The 17,683-nt window shown below is 34.3% G+C and overlaps 1 protein-coding gene across 6 annotated transcripts in view; it reads right to left on the reverse strand.

The window, feature by feature from the left end:
* LOC114875662 (syntaxin-binding protein 5) overlaps positions 1–17,683 on the reverse strand; it is a 39,989-nt gene that overhangs the window by 4,012 nt on the left and 18,294 nt on the right. For 2 of the 6 annotated variants that reach the window (XM_029186208.2, XM_029186206.2), the window contains exons 13-19: positions 12,276–12,578; positions 11,362–11,800; positions 2,693–2,818; positions 2,505–2,624; positions 2,246–2,371; positions 1,895–2,104; positions 1,592–1,700 (exon numbers count right to left, since the gene is read on the reverse strand). In XM_029186208.2, the coding sequence (XP_029042041.1) occupies positions 1,592–1,700; positions 1,895–2,104; positions 2,246–2,371; positions 2,505–2,624; positions 2,693–2,818; positions 11,362–11,800; positions 12,276–12,578 (1,433 nt within the window). Of the gene's footprint in view, positions 1–1,591; positions 1,701–1,894; positions 2,105–2,245; positions 2,372–2,504; positions 2,625–2,692; positions 2,819–4,606; positions 5,082–8,216; positions 8,263–11,361; positions 11,801–12,275; positions 12,579–17,000; positions 17,031–17,683 lie in introns of all 6 variants that reach the window. The other 4 variants (XM_029186207.2, XM_029186210.2, XM_029186209.2 and 1 more) reach the window with 4 other exon arrangements.

Here is a 17,683-nt window from a genome sequence, read left to right on the forward strand (position 1 = left end):
TTTCTAATGATTAAAAATAGACAAAACAGGCACAGAATGAAATCAAATATTTTTATTTAATACTGTTCATAAATTGATAAAAATACTGACCAAATAGATGGAAATACTAAAACTAATTTCTAAAACAGTATCAAGATGTCTCTCAAAAACTTAAAACTCGTGCAAACAAAATTTTATCGTAGATTTTCAATAAATATTTGCATGTAGAATTTCAAATTTTTCATTTGTACCGTCAGTTTTATATCCTGTGTATAATGGAATGCTATTAGAATTAACAATAGAAAGAAAAATAGAAATCGCAAATCGCAGAAAGATGCAAATTTAGTATTAATTTTTCAAAAAGAGAAACCGTCAATTTAATATAGCATACTATATAACATGTATAGAAGAAACAGTGCAGTAAAAGTGCTCATATAAAGAGTACTACATATAACATGCTATAAGTGTATTAAGGGTTAACGAATGCACGTTACTTGTAAGAAAGATGAAATTACATGCTGCAGATGTTAAGATATTGCTCGTTATCGTTTCAGTAATAATAAGTAACATCATTCAATATTCTATATTCATAGAAATGTTGTCAACTGAATTGTAAAATAGTAATTAATTATGATAGTAATTAAGAACTTCAACTCGAACATTTTCAAAAGTAATAACTTTCAAATATTTACCCATAACGATTAATATTACAATTAATCAATATAACGTTGATTAGTGGTTTTACATTGGAACTCAAATGCAAGTTTCAGAAATTTAACAACAGTACAGTATCGAGCAAAGTAAGCTTCCTTAGGGAAAATGGCGGAAATTAGGAAACAGGAATTCTCATAATCTGAATTCTGACGCTATTAATGTTAAAATTGATTTAGAAAATTAAATATTATAAATTTTAGAGGAATATAAATCCTCCCGCACAACGTCTAATTATTAGGCCCTAATGAGCTCTAATGGAAAGGTCGACTGCTTAGGACGTCGCCATTTTCCTTGAGTAAGCCTACTTACTTTAATTGGTATTGTAAATAACTATTAATAATGTAATTAAATATGCAAAATGTTTTATAAAGATATTCAAAAAGTTGAAATTTAAATACTAATTATTATACCAATATATTAAAACACATGCCAATGTATGCTACAAAATTAGCTTAACTGGTATATTAGTGCAATTAATATAATACATCTGCTGATGGAAATAAATATATTTTTAGTATTAAATGATACTTTTGTAGTATAGTAAATCATTGCAGATGATTGACAATAATTTCGGAAAATATTTAAAACATTTGTTAGAAAATATCTTTATATTTCTAACAAAATATAGATCCGAAGATTTTTAGTTTCTCATCAAAAATTACAATGTGCAACTCAAAATCTATATTTTATATCATTAATATAATTCAACAATAGTTGATTAAAATTTCAATCAAAATAACGGACATTTTGTTTATATGAACTGATTTTCACGATATTTTTAGTAATGTATAAAATGTTATAGTGGTGTAATAGAACATAGTGCATCGAAATATTTCTGTGCAATTATAATAATTAGTTTGTCGTGAAGCTAATTGAAGATAAGACTTATTCTTCTTACCTCAAATCTATCAGAGGTAGGAAATCGACGTCTATCAGTGACCTCAGGCTTGGTAAACTGTACGTCGCTATGTGTCCATTCGAAATATAGCATACCAGACAAACGTTATCTGAAAAATAAAATACACTTCTTTTTCCTTATTCAAATTACCATACACTTAGACAATGGCAAATTTTCATCGAATTACAAAAATAAAGTAATTTCATTATCCTCTTTTACTATCGACATTTATTTAAGATCACCAGCTATTGATCTGTTACGTTAAAAAAAAATGTTAGTTAAGAAGGTATCGAAAATACACACCTTTCAAAGTGGTAATTTCTGCTTTGATCACGATATGGGTCTCAGCCAGCTGTTGCCTGTACAAGCAATTCTGCGATGGAAGAGCAACAACCCTCGCTTGTTTTTCGGATACTAATACAACGAACTGACGATCCTCGAAACCGTCTCCTGTAATTACTTGTGCGTTCATTGACGGCGACATCCGGCTGTTTGTACATTTACCTTGACTCTCTATAACAGAAAACAGTAGGATTATTTTTCGAATAGGTAATATTTGTAATAAAAATCGTCTACGCAGTGGCAAATTCGAATTACTTTTCAATATTAAATTCTACATTTTTAATTGTGATTTTACTAAGAAAGGAAACATACTGTTGCGATCTTTGTTCTCCACACTGTCATCTCTCCATGACTCGAAGGAGTAAGGAATTAGGGCACCGTTACAATCCAGAAAAGATATCGACAGGATACATCCTTTCAGCTTGAAAGTAGATCCATCTGTAAAATATAAAGCTTTCCATTAAACACTGAAAACTAATCTTTTAAAATCTCAAAGCAGAATTTTCTTCCCGTCGAATTACTTCATTAAATTAAATTTGTATTATTAATAACTACAGTAAGTTTCACTTACTGCACGTTGAAACAACAACCGGATGAGCATGTCGTTCCCCTCGCGGTGGTGTATTAAATATCACCGTTTGTATAGACCCCAGAGACGTGCCGATCCACAATGTTGGCACAGGTACGGTATCTAATTAAAAATCAATAAGAACAATGTTGATCGTTTAATTTCTAAAGAACATCAACGAAAAATCTTACCACTTTTCCTCGTATAAGAATCTGCGAAGGTAAGGCAGCTGATGGTCTCCGTGGTGATATTCTCGAGCGACGACATGCTAGAGCTTCTTGACCGTTGAAACGAGCTGTCGTATTTGTCTACCCGACCAGCATTATCCGAAAACAAATAGAAAATTAAATACCAAACACACGGCATTCACCGATGAATTTCTGGCGGGCATGCAACATGTATAATCGTCAAAGTACAACCCCTGACACTTTGAACGTTCTCTTGTTAACGTGACTCGCTAATAAGAGATCTCGGTCAGCAAGGTAATAAAAAGAAACAAAAACGTACGTGTATCAAATAGTGACACATCAATGACAAGAACTAGCGATCACAACAACAATAATAATAATAATAACAGCGACAGCAACAACAACATCTATCACGACTAGTATCTCTCTTGACAGGACAGTTCACAGAGTAACATCTTTCATTCGTTGCAACATTCATCAAGTTGATCGGGTGTGTAGATAACTATTCTTTCATCGAATCGAAATGAAGGACATAGTAGCTTTTTTTATTTGGAACATCATCGTGGACACCATGTATTATGTTATTAATACTGAACAAAAGTCACGTACGTGAATTCTCTATTTTTTTCTCAGCAAAACTACATACAAATAACATTTATTGTAACATTTAGTAGGTATTGAAAAGAATTCAAGAATATGTCCTATTCCATATTCTTTCGTGAATTCTATATTAGTACCGTCGTTCGTTTCAAGCGTAACACGATCATTAAAATTAAGTGTATTCTTACGGTCGACTGCTAGTACCGAAATATCGTTCATAGATAATTAAATGCACGTTTGACAGAATTCCACGCCCTGAATGGCGTTTCAAAGCTCGAAACATAATCCTCTGCCTTGAGAACTCAAAACATACGGATTCGAAATAAACATAGACAGTTCACACTCTATAAGAAATGAAACTTTCAGTAGCAAGATTATGCAGTTTGTATTTAAAAAAAGGCATTCACCAACATCCCTGAACTCTCTAAAAGTCTTCCATACTCGGTATACGAGTAATCGCGCGCGGTTATACAGAAGATTTTAATAAAAATCTAAACAGATTATAGATTTTGAAGAAATAAAAAAAAAAAAAAATTCGCTTTCTCTTTTTTTCAATTAAAATCTCGTGCATTTCGCGTCTCGCGTTACCGTACACCGAGCAAGAGAAGAAAGATTAATTGTAGTGTATCATTAGGCCACATCTATTAGAGGAAAGAAGCCAACTGAAAAAATGAGGCAGACAGATGGAAAACTGGATAGAACGCGGAAGAGTATTTTGTCATAAAAGGGTGCAAAGTGAGAAATTAGAGATCACGCAAGTTCAATGATGTGCCATTTCGTGTTCATCGAGAGAGAGAGAGAGAGAAAGAAAGAGAGAGAGAGTGGTTTGATCAAGAGCGAAGTAAACAAAAGAATACGATGCAGAATAGTTAAGTCCGCCGAAGTGTCGCGTATCCACACTGAAATCAGCAAAGACCAGACAGTATTTGTCTATCAGACATAGGCGGAAGAGGACATGACAGCAAAGATCAATCTTGAAAACAACAGATAAGGGTGAAAAAAGAAGCAAATAATATGAACATAAATCAACTAATCCAAGACTCGATTCTATGATAAAAAAAAAAGAAAAATTAATACACTGTTAAAGAGGTCTCCATTGATCGCAGCGAATCTATCGGTTAGAAGAGAATGGCTCTAGTTGAGAATGAAATGAAACCAAGAGCGAGACGAAGAAAAAAGCGTTTAGAGAATAGAGATTAGACTGATATGTCATTCAGTAACACAGGAAAATAAATGGTGGTCGAGGATCTACGGTTAAGTTATTTAATAGTAATCGTAGGTAGTAGTAAAAGGTATTAATTTGTTTAGTGATACTACCAAAGCTGTTATACTGTCTGGTGTTGGAGAGGATATTCTGGTAGTTCAAAGAAGGTTGCGGAGTGGTCGACGAATAGCTTCGTATCTCGCCGGTACGGTGGCTAGAGAACAACGATGTCGTTGGAAAGTTGTTCAACGACGAAGAATCCAGTTCATAATGGCTGGTAGTTGTACTCAGACACTTCTGGAGCTTTCGGATGCCTTGAGCACGATTCTGACGTGGCTCTATCGTTTGGGATTTGCGAGAAGTTGCGTTAGAACCGTTGGAATTGTCATCGGTGCTAGTCACTGTACTGCGAACAACCGATCGAGGGGTGCCGACACTACCAGCGCTACTCTCGCTATCGTAAACACCATCACCAGCAGCGTAATCATAGCTACTATTATCGGCGTTGTCACCTTTCTCACCGCAACCACTACCACCAACCATCACCGTACTTCTTCGCGTTATCGGCAACATGCACATCCCGTTCATCTACAAATGAGCGACAGATCAAAACACGAAAGAATCAGTACCATCCACCTGTTCTCGAGTTCTAGCCGTGTAACCAATTTCTACGGTTACGGAAGATTTATGTTTTATTCTTGCGTTTCTAATTTACCCTTTTTTTTTTATATTTTTTACGTCGTAACACCGGCGAGTATTTCCCCGAAATTCCTCACATGCATAATAATACAGAATATACGTAATATGTTTGGTAATTGTTTACTATTTGGTCGAAAAATAACATTTATAAATTTATCATTATAGAATATCGTAGACGTTGACCTCTTCTTCCGTTTTTTAATCAAATATTCTTAAGTGTTTTTAAAAGTTCAACGTTTAATCTAATTAAATATTAATTTAATGATGTTTGTACTGGAATACCAATATTTGCCTTTAAAAAACACAAAGATAAATAAATACTGCTGAAATACCCACTAAATTCTGAAATCGTAGGTACAGAAAGAAGCCAAATTAAAAATTAAAATTAACACTTTTTTCTGTTTTACTATTTTCTTGAAGTAAATGAAACTTAAAAGATAGATTAATGCTCAAGATAATTGTTAGAAGCATTATTTAATTCGTGCTTTAAAGGATTGTTATCTGAAAATGGCACATGTTTCGAATGAAATTAAATGATTAAAAATGTGTAATTGGATCAGCCAGAATGTTCAAAAAAACCTTTGTTCGTAATTTCGAGGATCTATCTATTTTTAATTGTTCGCTATGTGGAATATTAACATACATTATGCAGAGTCCATTATAGCAGTCAGTCATTGTCGGTAAAAAAAAAAAAGTTTTATTATAAACATAACTGACAAAGCGTTATCTGCTATACCATCACAGATAAATATATTATATTATGTCGAAAAAGAAGGAAAAAGAATAGTGAAAAAGAAAGGTGATATATTCCCGTCCTGTTGTTACTGATAATGCCGTAACCATTTGTGTCGTTATTATTATTACTATTGCTACTGCGTGCAAATTATCAAAAAAATATATTGAAAAGCTTTGAGAAAAGCGATGTTATACCGAGAGAAAGGCGTCAAAAAACAACGAAACCTATGATACAATGTTACTTTGTACACATACCAGAACGAGCGTAATCATTATTATACATACGTACTGTGCAGAGATGACAAGTTGGCATCCGGGACGGCACAGTGGCAAGAGGGGTACTCCGCTCGCACCGCCTAATTCCGTCTGTGACCCTCCCGAAGCCTCCACCTTTAGGTTCTTGGTAGCACGTGCTGATATAGTATTATGTATACTTGTGTACGTGCTAAGCTTCCCTCAATTAAGGGGAAGTGTAAAGAGAAAGTCTTCGACCATTTTTCTTTAGTCCCCTGGGTATCAATTATTAATAATACAAGTTACCTTCCTACTAGGGAAGGGTTAACAAGAATGAGTTAGAGAAATGGTAGAAGATAACTTTCTTATACTTCCCCTTACCATGGAATGCCATCGGTACTCGGTGATGTACACTGCTAGGCTACGGGAAATCCCCTGGGAAGAATGGCAATGCAAAAAAAAATGCTCGAGAATTACCACGAATTATACCTAATTTACATGAGACATTTCGTTCTTTAAAAGCCAAAACCTTCTGTCAGCGAGTCAAAGGAGTTACAGTGATATAGAGGGCGCCACTATTCTCCGGAGTTACGGCGGCACAGAGGGCGCCACCTTCTATTCCTGTTCAGTGTCGAAAGTGCCCATATTGATTTTTTGACAAACAAATTTCGATTCAACCCTATTACCTACTTCATTCGTTACTGAACAGTCGTTTATGAACTTTAGAAAATGTTGTTTCTTATTAAGTATGGAAATGTCTGGTGTAAGTTGGGCATAATACCTGGTACAACAAATGGTGGGGCCACCTTTAACCACACTGCCAGTTTTCCTAAGGGATCCCAGTGTGCTTGACACTAAACATATCAGTGCATTTTCTTTTGTAAATATCTCTCCCGATATGTAAAGGGTACGTGAAAATTTCATATGTTCATATGCTCTTTAAGAATGTTTTATTGCATTCAGAAAATCCTTGTCCCTGCACGTGATCTGGTTCAAACTTTAATGGCTAACATTCTATCTCACTAGGTCTAGATGTGTCCCCATTCGTCTAGGATTACTCCTTGTATACGGGAATAATCCTGATTTAGAACGTAGAATCTAACTGATTATCGATTTGAGGGAAAAGATCTGATGATCTGTGAGATACCCCGATTTGTTATTGCTATTTTGACTATAACGAAAATACGTGCGTTCTATTTTTGTGGTTGTAACAAAAACATCTACGTAGATCTATAAAAGATCACGCTGTAACTAATCAGAGCAGCATTCCTTCTCGGCGCTAATTTGCCATCTCTGCACAGTATATATGTACATACATATGTCCTATATAAGTGTCGGCACGAAATTTCTGAACATTTCCTCAATTTTATAGAAAATATGGCTCTAGACAGACGTCTAAGTCACTTTCAGAAACCACTATTTGCTCTTAACTTGCACTTTATTTAGGAAGATCCACAGAATACTTCTAATTTAACTAATATACTTTATACACAAACTTAAAGGAAAATGGGAAAAAATAATAAATATACAAATATACAATAAATACAGTATTGCCTTGTTAGCTGACTGCGGCTTCAGACCGCAACTGATCAGCTATCAAAGGAGATAGAAGATTTAGGGCAGGGGCGCTCGAGTAATTGACCGCATGGGTGCCCTTGGACTTGGTACGGGCATCGTTGTCCCTGCTACTGTGATTTATTGATCGGCGATCGGTAATGGGGAGATGCGAAGACGCAAAGAGACAAACAAGGTTTCTTTTTATAAAAGTAATGGGAAAGTCGAAAGTTTCATGGCGACACGTGTGACATTTTGTACCCTTGCGAATGGGATGATCAGGAACATAAATACTGTCAATATCATCCGGACTGGATCTGATAACGATTGATAGCGAACGTATTAGACGCACACGCACGCACGCACACACAGACGCAAATGAACAGATGCGAATAACTCGAGGTTACCTAGATAATCTAAATAAATTCTCAAAATGAAAATATACTTTTCTCTCGGTGATAAAAGACAACTTGTCAAAATGTGAAAAACCTTATGTTTTACCTGAATCAACCTTGCTGTCGGGGAAGACCGCAAAACTGATTTGAACCTGAAAAAGCGTTAATGTAGAATCTCTTTACATTCGTTAACAGATTGTTTACGCTCAAAGAATAAATGACCGAATATCGTGGGTTTTCGGATCGAAGAAAGTATCAAACGTTATTATCTGTCGCGGTTGCATTCGATAGAATGCTTCTTTTCAATCAACGAAACGGTTGCTGTCTAGACGAGTTTAAACAAATTCAACACAAATTGAGTCGTAAATAAACAAACTCACACGATGGAGTATTTTTAACTACGCATTCCAAATACTTGTTTCGAATATACGGATGCTGGTACACAAACAAAGGTATTTTCTACGAACGAACAAGGCGTGTGGGGTACAAGCTGTTGCAATACAAAGGGGTTGGAATATGTATATTGTGTATGATACAATATATATACACACCACATAAAACCATATGTATATCGGTGCGTGTGATATAGTACATGGGTATATATTATTCTTATCTTTTACTTTGTAAAAAGGTTGCAAGAATAACAATCGGAATCCGTTGAATTCCATTTATCACGCTGAATATTTTCTTGCTATTGGGAAATTATACGACTGGAAAGGGCTCGTGTGATACTATAAAAAAAAAAAGATTCCTTCAAATTCACCTTCAAGTGTTAGTTTAAATAGGCCCAACATCTACGTAGGTGGACCGATTATTTTCTATATTAAAAATTAACGTAATTAATACCATATCGAACTTTTTATGAAATACAGTAGTGCCACGTTGAGGGGAGTTGATCTCAAAAGAAATCGGCTAGTTTGGTTTGATATCCGACTGTTTCAAGTTAGGTTGGAAAAAGTCGAGCGGACTCGGACAAAATTCCACCCTAAAATGACACTACTGTACAGTAGCTGCAAAAATACAAGGTGTTGAAAAACACCTGTATACAAATAATAGTATTTAACCCTCCTCCGTTTTACAGTTATCTAAATTTTGCCCCTAAATTGATATATTGTTAAAACATCGACATAATGGAAAAATAAAAAGTTAAATTTGACAGTGGCTGGGAGGGTGAAATAGCTGGGGCGGTTATACGCCCCAATGAAATTCAATTGCATAGCGTTTAACAGTAGTATTCAGAGGACACAGTACTACCGCGTTAATTGATCAAGGCTCAGAATTGAAATTGACCCAGTTACCAGTAGAATAGAATTCTAGGAAATTCTGCGAAATCCCTAGGGGTACCGATTAATATAGGTGTATATTGGGGGGAGCCAAAAGAAATCGCGTGGTAGTCGTATGTGTGATTAATTTTAATTATGTAACGCATTATGAAATAATCTTAAAGGTGATGTTGAAGAGAACTTCTTTTTTTAAGTATAATATGCATACGAGAATGTTCAATATGGTCATGATAAATGAAATACCCTGTACATGGAATGTATTAGCATCAAACGAGCATGAAAATATATTCCGTGCGCATAAATATTTGAACTCTGTACCTTACAGATACGTTCTTCGAATATAGCTTCTTCTGATTTCATACACTTTAAATTTTAAATAATTTTAGTTTTAAACATTTGGCATCCTTTGTGTACTGGAACCTGGAATCTTATTTAAGTCAGTTTTGTAGATGTTATAAAATTCCATAAATTTTTGTATTTCTTAGTTCCACAGTGCACTATTGGACGATTTTGATAAAATATTGACTGACTCTTATATTAGACTCTACACTTTTCACGAATTATTCAAATTCAATAGTTTATTCCACATAACCAAATATCATAAACATGAAAATGTTTAAAACTAATAAGTGAGTAACAAAAAAATTTTATGTTGAAACCAAAACCAAAAATAAAAATAAAAGAAAAGTGATCTTTCAACAGATGCTTAGTTTTTAAAATAGTTTATCCGTTATAACATTAGATTGTTGAATTAATTTGTGATGTTCTAGTAGTAATTTCGTTTCATTTTATATCGTTTGGAAATGTTGCCACTTTACGTATATTACCTATTTTACTATAATTTGTGAAAAACTCATAGATAAAACTTGAATTTGTCAAAAATTCATATCTATATTTTAATTAGACTCAATGACGCGTACAAAAAGATAGATGGTACATGCTTCAGAAAAAAAGAAAAGGGGCGAAGGGGATAAGGGCTCTAAGGTAGCGGTGCCCAATGCAGTTCCAGGCTTCCTCCACTTCGTAATCTTTCCCCTCAAGTAGATTATAACAAAAAAGAAGGGACTCTATCTTATTGGTCGGCTTACTTGTCAAGTATGAACTCAAACCAAATTTACATTAAGCAAGTAGTCGGACCCCTGGATCTTAGCTGTACCTGGGGGGCGAGAAGAAGAGACAGAGCCTACCTATCTTCCTTTCTCAAGGAAGATGGCTGGCCTAGCAGGCTCTGTCCTTTCTCGCCCTCAAGTACTGACAAGACCAATAGCTTCGATTACTTGCCCAATGTAAATTCGAGGGAAAGAAACACAGAGTGGAAGAAGTCTGAAGTTCCGCTGGACGTCACTGATTTAGAAACTGAAAAAGAACTCAAATCACAATATTTCTATGTGATAACAGTTGCATCAGTCATGCACAAATGGCGAAATTCTAAGGAAAAGCTTAGGATTTAGCGTCGCGGTTGGCTTTACCATGACAAGTTCTTTCGCATGTCCGAGTTAACGATGACTCGATACGCGCATAGGTCTCGTACCATAAAACATCGACCAATGGGTCATTAAACACCTTAGTATTTCACATAAACCTCTGATTCTGGCAACTTACAGTTCGTAATAGACACTTGTCTTTACCTCTAGAAGAGTATTATTTTAGAGAATGAATCTACGAGCATCCTAGGCCTTCTGTTCAACTCAAAGAAAATGAGAAAAAGATAGCCGAAGCGTGGTAGAGTATTCTTTTTTTTTTTTTTGTTAATTATGTTAGTCACGATCAACGACACACCCGTTTGGAGGCATTAGGATTGAACCTGACGGGTTAATTGGCACGCAAAGAGAAACGGTATCTGTTAGTTAAAATGCTCATTCACACCTACTCTCTCATTCGCATGTTACGTTTATACTCTAAGACGTATGTCACGTTACTACACACGGACAACACTAACTCTCCTCTACTCTAATTTAAAACACTTACTGAATCGTCTTATTAGATTGCAGGTGAAGGATTCGGAGCCGGTGTTTTCTTCGCACCTTAGGTCACAAATAGTCGGGTCGTTTTTTGGAAGCTTTAAATTCGGCACTGACAACAAACGACCCTCTCTTTTAGCTTGCTTCAACTTCACGATTTTCTTCAATCTCGGAGGTTTCAGTTCTTGGTCGACTAACGTTAGATTACCAGGCCGTACGAGTTCTGTTTTTTGTTGACTGTTGTCGTTTGGAAATTTCGGTAATTTCGTACTGTCCCCTTCGATCATCGGGCTCCTCGCTTCTTGATTACTCGGACTCTCATTCTCATATACCGTATCTTCGGATGTTAACGAAGGTTCTGATTCGACCGGGGATAACGAAGCCGTGCTTTCGTTAACGTTACAGTAAAAAACGGAAGACTTTTGACCACTAGAATCACTGCCTACCTGTTGACAATGGGGTACTTGCATATACTTTTCACACCTGGAAATCCGCGGTTCTCGCGATACAGAGATTATTTTAAATAAACTGACAATGAAGTGTGTTATTAATTTGTCCAAAATCTTTGGCATATTAAAAGCAGCGCCGAATTAAGGGAGAGGTTTAAGGAGGAATACAGCCCTTAACCTTTAGTTCTATGCCAATATTTCTTTACCGTTGCCCTCTTTTTTTACGATTCAATGTTACTTAATTTTATTTAGAATAAATTTTCATTTTTGAACCAAGGGAACCTTTAAAGGTTTGAAAGTCCCGAGCTCCCATAAACCTTAATTCGGCCCTGATTAAAAGAATACTTGTCAAAAAGAGAATCTTTTAAGAAATTTATATATTAATTTAATAAATTCCCAAGAGACTATTCAATATTTTCGAGAAATAATTTAATCACTCTATTTCTAAAGATATTAAAAATCATACAAGTACCCCATCCTGAGATGTAACCAAAGCCGGTGTAAAAGTACTTTTTATTTTCAGATCAACTTTGCTCAGTTGCCTTTTCAGACTGAATCCTTTCCAGCTGTGATTCTTCACACATTCCTCCTCACTCGTAACACTGCCAGGTTTATTCGTTTCGATAACAGATTCCTCCGCGCTTCCTTTCTCGTTATTGCTTCCGGTTTGCTGATACTCCCCTCGAAGTGAACACTGTTGCTGCTGAGAATGTAGAGCACTGTCCGCTACCATTGCTAACAAGCCTTCAGATTCCACGGTAGAGTCTCGATGAGTCTAACGAATTTAACATGGTGCATTTTGCATAATAAATCAATACTAAATAACGAAGGATTTAGGACTTATTAATCTAATATCCTAAAAGCAGATCATCGTAGATATTTTAGTATGTTCGCTAATAGCCAAAATCACTGGACCACTCTTTGATCAAAATTACAGTTTATGACATGCAAGTCACGAACGATGATTGTTAAGTAGCTTGACAGTTATACAGGGTGCGGCAACATTCGTGATATCTCGTGCAAAAATTTCACTACGAACATTTATCGTGTAATTAGTCACGAATTATTAAAATTTTATAAATATTAGGTTACTGCACTTTTGATATTATGATCAAAAAGTTTGTTTTTAAATTTAATAACATAAAAGTACTTTTATGTTATCAAATTGTATTAAACTTTTGATATTTAGCGTACAACACTCTAATAAATAACAACAACGACGGTTCTCTAACAATCAGCCAATTCGTATTAAAAATATTTATGAAAAGTTAGTATGGTCGTTTATAACAAATTTTAAACCTTAAGTTGATGTAATATAAATATTACTTTGCGATAGTTTTATTTCATCAAACGGTGTTCGATTTTATACAGGGTGTTTTATAAATTTTTCAAATGGACTGGAACGTGTTATTGTTGAATGTCGAGAAAGAAATGAGTATACCCGGATAGTCTTTTACTGTTGTACATATTACATTATTTTCCTTTGCGAAAATGTTATTTGAAGCTTCGTTTTTAAATTATTAAGGAAAAACTGGCCAATTCGAGCGCGCATAGCGCGCATGCGCGAGATGCTGGCGGAGTGGGGATACACTCTCCGCCGCTCAGTCGGTTCGCGCGCCGCTTTGAGGTCGCAGACAAGCTCTGGAGCGTAGTGGAGCGCTCCGGCTTTATTTACTACTAGCTGCCCATACCTATCTTACACTCTACTACTGTGACGTCTCTGCCCCCTGTGCTACTTCCTACTACATCATACGTATCCCTGTTCTTCCTACCTCTAGCAATCCTGCCTAAAATAAATTGTGCCTGATAAGGTATGTACATTATAGGGCAGATATGTCGAAAGTTATCTCCCGATTTCAGAGAAACAGGTCGTTCCCACCATCGTCTGTCGTTACCCTAAGTAAGTATAAGGCGCGATTACACTACGAAGACACTAGTTATGACAATGAAGCTCCTTTACAATTTACATATTTATTATATTTTGATTTAAAATCAAAGTGCCAAGATACACAGATCACTGTTTTCATTGATAAAAATTAGGTATTTTCTGTACGAAGGTTATTAAATCATATTAGAAAATATTGAATTTAATAGTCTTTCTCAAGGATGGTTCGATTCTTTTGGCTATTAGTACATACTAACAACTGTTAGTATATTTCGCAGATTTTGATATTCATAAAGTGCAATGTTAATGTATTATACAATATGTTCATGCTAACCGTACCCACGATTTTTCAACCATTTGCAATAATATAATATAAAAGAGTTATTGATCAACATTTATCAATATTAAATGTACAATATATATATAACAATAATGAGAAAAAGCTATTTGCAATATATTCATTATCATTATAGGTAATCTCTATAACATTGATCAATTTTGATTAATAACTCTTTTTTTATTTTATCTTTGGAAATGGCTAAAAATTCGTGCATACTGCTAGAATGATATACTGTATATTAAAGATACTACCTACAGTGAAGAGCAAAAATGAATCAATATTAAAACATAAATAAATAAATAGTAATAATAATCTGGAGAACTGGTTTCATTGGTTCACTTTGCTCCTTACTGTACATCTTCGATAATGAATTTCTTCTTATAAAAAATAAAATTGAGAATGAATCATCAAACGGAGAAATATCGCAAACGCATGGTCACTTGTCACTTCCCAAAAGAATATAATTCCAAAAATCAAGACGTCTCTGAACGTTCCACGAAACGTGATATAATTTCAAATTAACGTGTTGGACACCTAAGATGCTCATAGAAACAACACCTTGATAATGTTTTTTACAAATCTTTCGAATCATTTACTTGCTACTTTCCTGCAAACTCGATCTTAACACTTTCGATGTCATTAACCCTGAAAAATCCGATCACACGATATCGCGTGCTTGATCGTGGACTTTTTAACACGTTCTGTCAACGGTACTGAAAAATAGGATCATAAATGACCCGAGTTCGTGGTAGCGACTGCGTAAGTGTTAAGGTAGTGACAAATGTATACACAAATGTAGACGTTAATTAAGTCCAGTTTACAAGTGCTCTGTCCGCAAGGAATTAATAGAACAAATCATAAACTTAATAAATTACACCGTAGTAATTTCTTGTACATTTCCCTGGCACTAACGCTACTTGATGACCACTTGATTTAAAAGTAGCATGAATTATATTTCATTAAATTTATTATATCGTCCCCCTTATGCCAAACTCGTGACTGTACAAATTTTCACTTTTTTCAGTTAAGGCACTGCTTCTGTTCTTATCTTTATACCAAAGTAACATACATGCATTACACTCGCGATCAGATCAGGCTTCTCCAAGAAAAATCACGATATACAGGAAGCAGGAATTTTTTAAATCTTAATTTTGACAATACTGATACTAAAAATAATTTAGACAAAAAAATAATATAATTTTTAATCAGTAAATTATCACTTCAAATTTTCCTGCGTAAACGTTTCTACTTTAATGGGGGGGCACAGAGCTATACATATGTATGGGACCTCCTGTCCTACATCGTCATTCTCTCCACGATTACCTTTAAGATAGGGTCAGAGCCCAACAGGGGAAAAGCTGGGACATTAACATTTTTCTTGAGAAATTGATCGTGAGTGTACGTTGTATAATCACGGATAAACGTGCGTTACTGTATCAGTTAAAATTGTTAAAAACACATATTTTCAAAATTGGCTAATTTGTAAATTCGTGGATCTGGAATAAGGGGAATTATATATTACATTTTACAGTTATCGTAAAATACATTTTATAATAATATTTCAATCCCTAGTTACAATGTTAGACGTTTCTTGTAGATTTCTGTGCGTTGAATACGAACTCTTAATCCCTTTGTACTTTAAAATTATTCAAGTATCTTTTTGGAAAAATGATTCTATAGAAAGATAAATATATTTTTCACCCTTTGGAATCGTTATCAACACAGCCTATTTTAAAACTTGTTGACTGAATATTTTTTAAAGGTTTTATCAAATATACGTATTATTTCAATATGTAACCAAGTAAATCTACTTACTCAAAAATTTTACAGCATATACTATATTTTATTGTAAATTTTTCAATGCAACATGTGTATTACTTTTGTAAAAAAGGGGAGAGGGATGATATCTAGCATAAGTCTTGTAAATAGCATCGTTATAAGCGTACGTATCGAAATATTGTAAAGAATTTTGTGTCAATGCCTCGCACATACTGAAAAGATAATCTGTTATGAAGCAAGGAGGTACAATTTTAGAATTCAATATACTGATTCAATTATTTACTGTACGTAGGTATGTATGTACGTGTTTTTTTAAATCACCTGTTATAATCGTCAAAATGCTGTCATTCACGGATGCAACATATATACGTAACTGAAACATTTCATAATTCATCGTTATAAATGTTTATAAGATTAATATTCTTAAAAAATATTAATAATGAAACAATATGTTTAGGGTGCTACTGATTACTTGAATACCCAATTTACAAATGCTATCTGACAAATATCACGAGAACGGATCTGTTTGCGAAATGGGTAGAGGAAATTCCGATTTGTTTCGGCGTGGAAAATTTACTGTTTTCAGGTCGTACACATACTTGGGACAATATTTATATAGGTGAACCAAAAAACCATAAATTGTACATTAAATATGTATGTATTTGCAGACGTGCGTTGGTAAATGTTTGATATATAACACGTTGATTATTTACTTTGTTTAATTTGTTTCGTTTGTTTGATATTCGTCTAATCATTAATTCCTCCATGCATTGCTTGATTATAATAGTGAACGAATGTATCGTTGACTATACCATTTCATGATACGTATATCGTTGTATTATGTACATGCACAGACTCCATCAAACGTTTATGTGAATAATCAGCGCACACATCAAACTTACCGAATCGTTCAATGATATACAATGATAAATAACAATAATTTTCTAATACTTCGAGCTACATTTTGATAATATTACTCGTCTGTTCATTGGTTCTACGTATTGAACATCAATCGAATCTCTAAACACGAGTGTAAAACTAATGGTGAAACTGAAACATTTTTTACTAAAATTCTCTACATACATCAGCATCGAGTTCGTTCAACTTATTAATAAAATTAATGTCATATATCACAAAAGGAACAAAAAAGGTTTAGCTGATTTTTTTTTAACGAGATAAGATATTGCTCTTACTTGTTTCAACGTAGGTAGACACGTAGTTGGCTAAACATTAAATGCATCATAAAATATAAGGAACATTGTTTCTTTTCTTTCTCTCTTTGAGTAAAATATTAAAAGTACACGATTTCGAGTATATCGTAGGGGATGATACAGCTACTGTTTACCTAATCTATCATTGGAGATTCAAATATGACAAAAGAAACTTGTCTACAAGTAAGCTTAAATCCTCGTCACATGGAAAATGACAAGTTTGACCACTAGTTGCCGATAACATTCTCGTTTGTCATTTGAAAACGTACACTCTTCTACTATGTCTCTAACTTCTAATATTCCAAGCAGAAAATACGTACACTCTAAATATTTCAGGGTTTACAAGATGGGTCATTAACTTTAATCACTTCTATTATTTGTGGAAATGTAAAGAAAATTTATATGGTATCGAGGAAGTCATAACATAGCAAAAACAATTTTTTGAAACTAGGAGATCTTTGGAAATTTCAAGTGCAACTCTGTTTTTAAATGGTACTAATACACCCCTCCTCCCTCTACATTTACATAAAAAATAAAAAATCTTCAAATTCTTCGAAATCTTTATATTCTTCATCAACTTCATATTCGTCCCTTAATTATTGAAAATTCCTTTGTAAAAAATGTTTTTTAGTTTTAATTTATTTGTAAATACTTTGATGTCAGAT

This window comes from Osmia bicornis, chromosome 2, assembly GCF_907164935.1.
Source record: "Osmia bicornis bicornis chromosome 2, iOsmBic2.1, whole genome shotgun sequence".
Taxonomy (NCBI): Eukaryota; Metazoa; Arthropoda; class Insecta; order Hymenoptera; family Megachilidae; genus Osmia; species Osmia bicornis.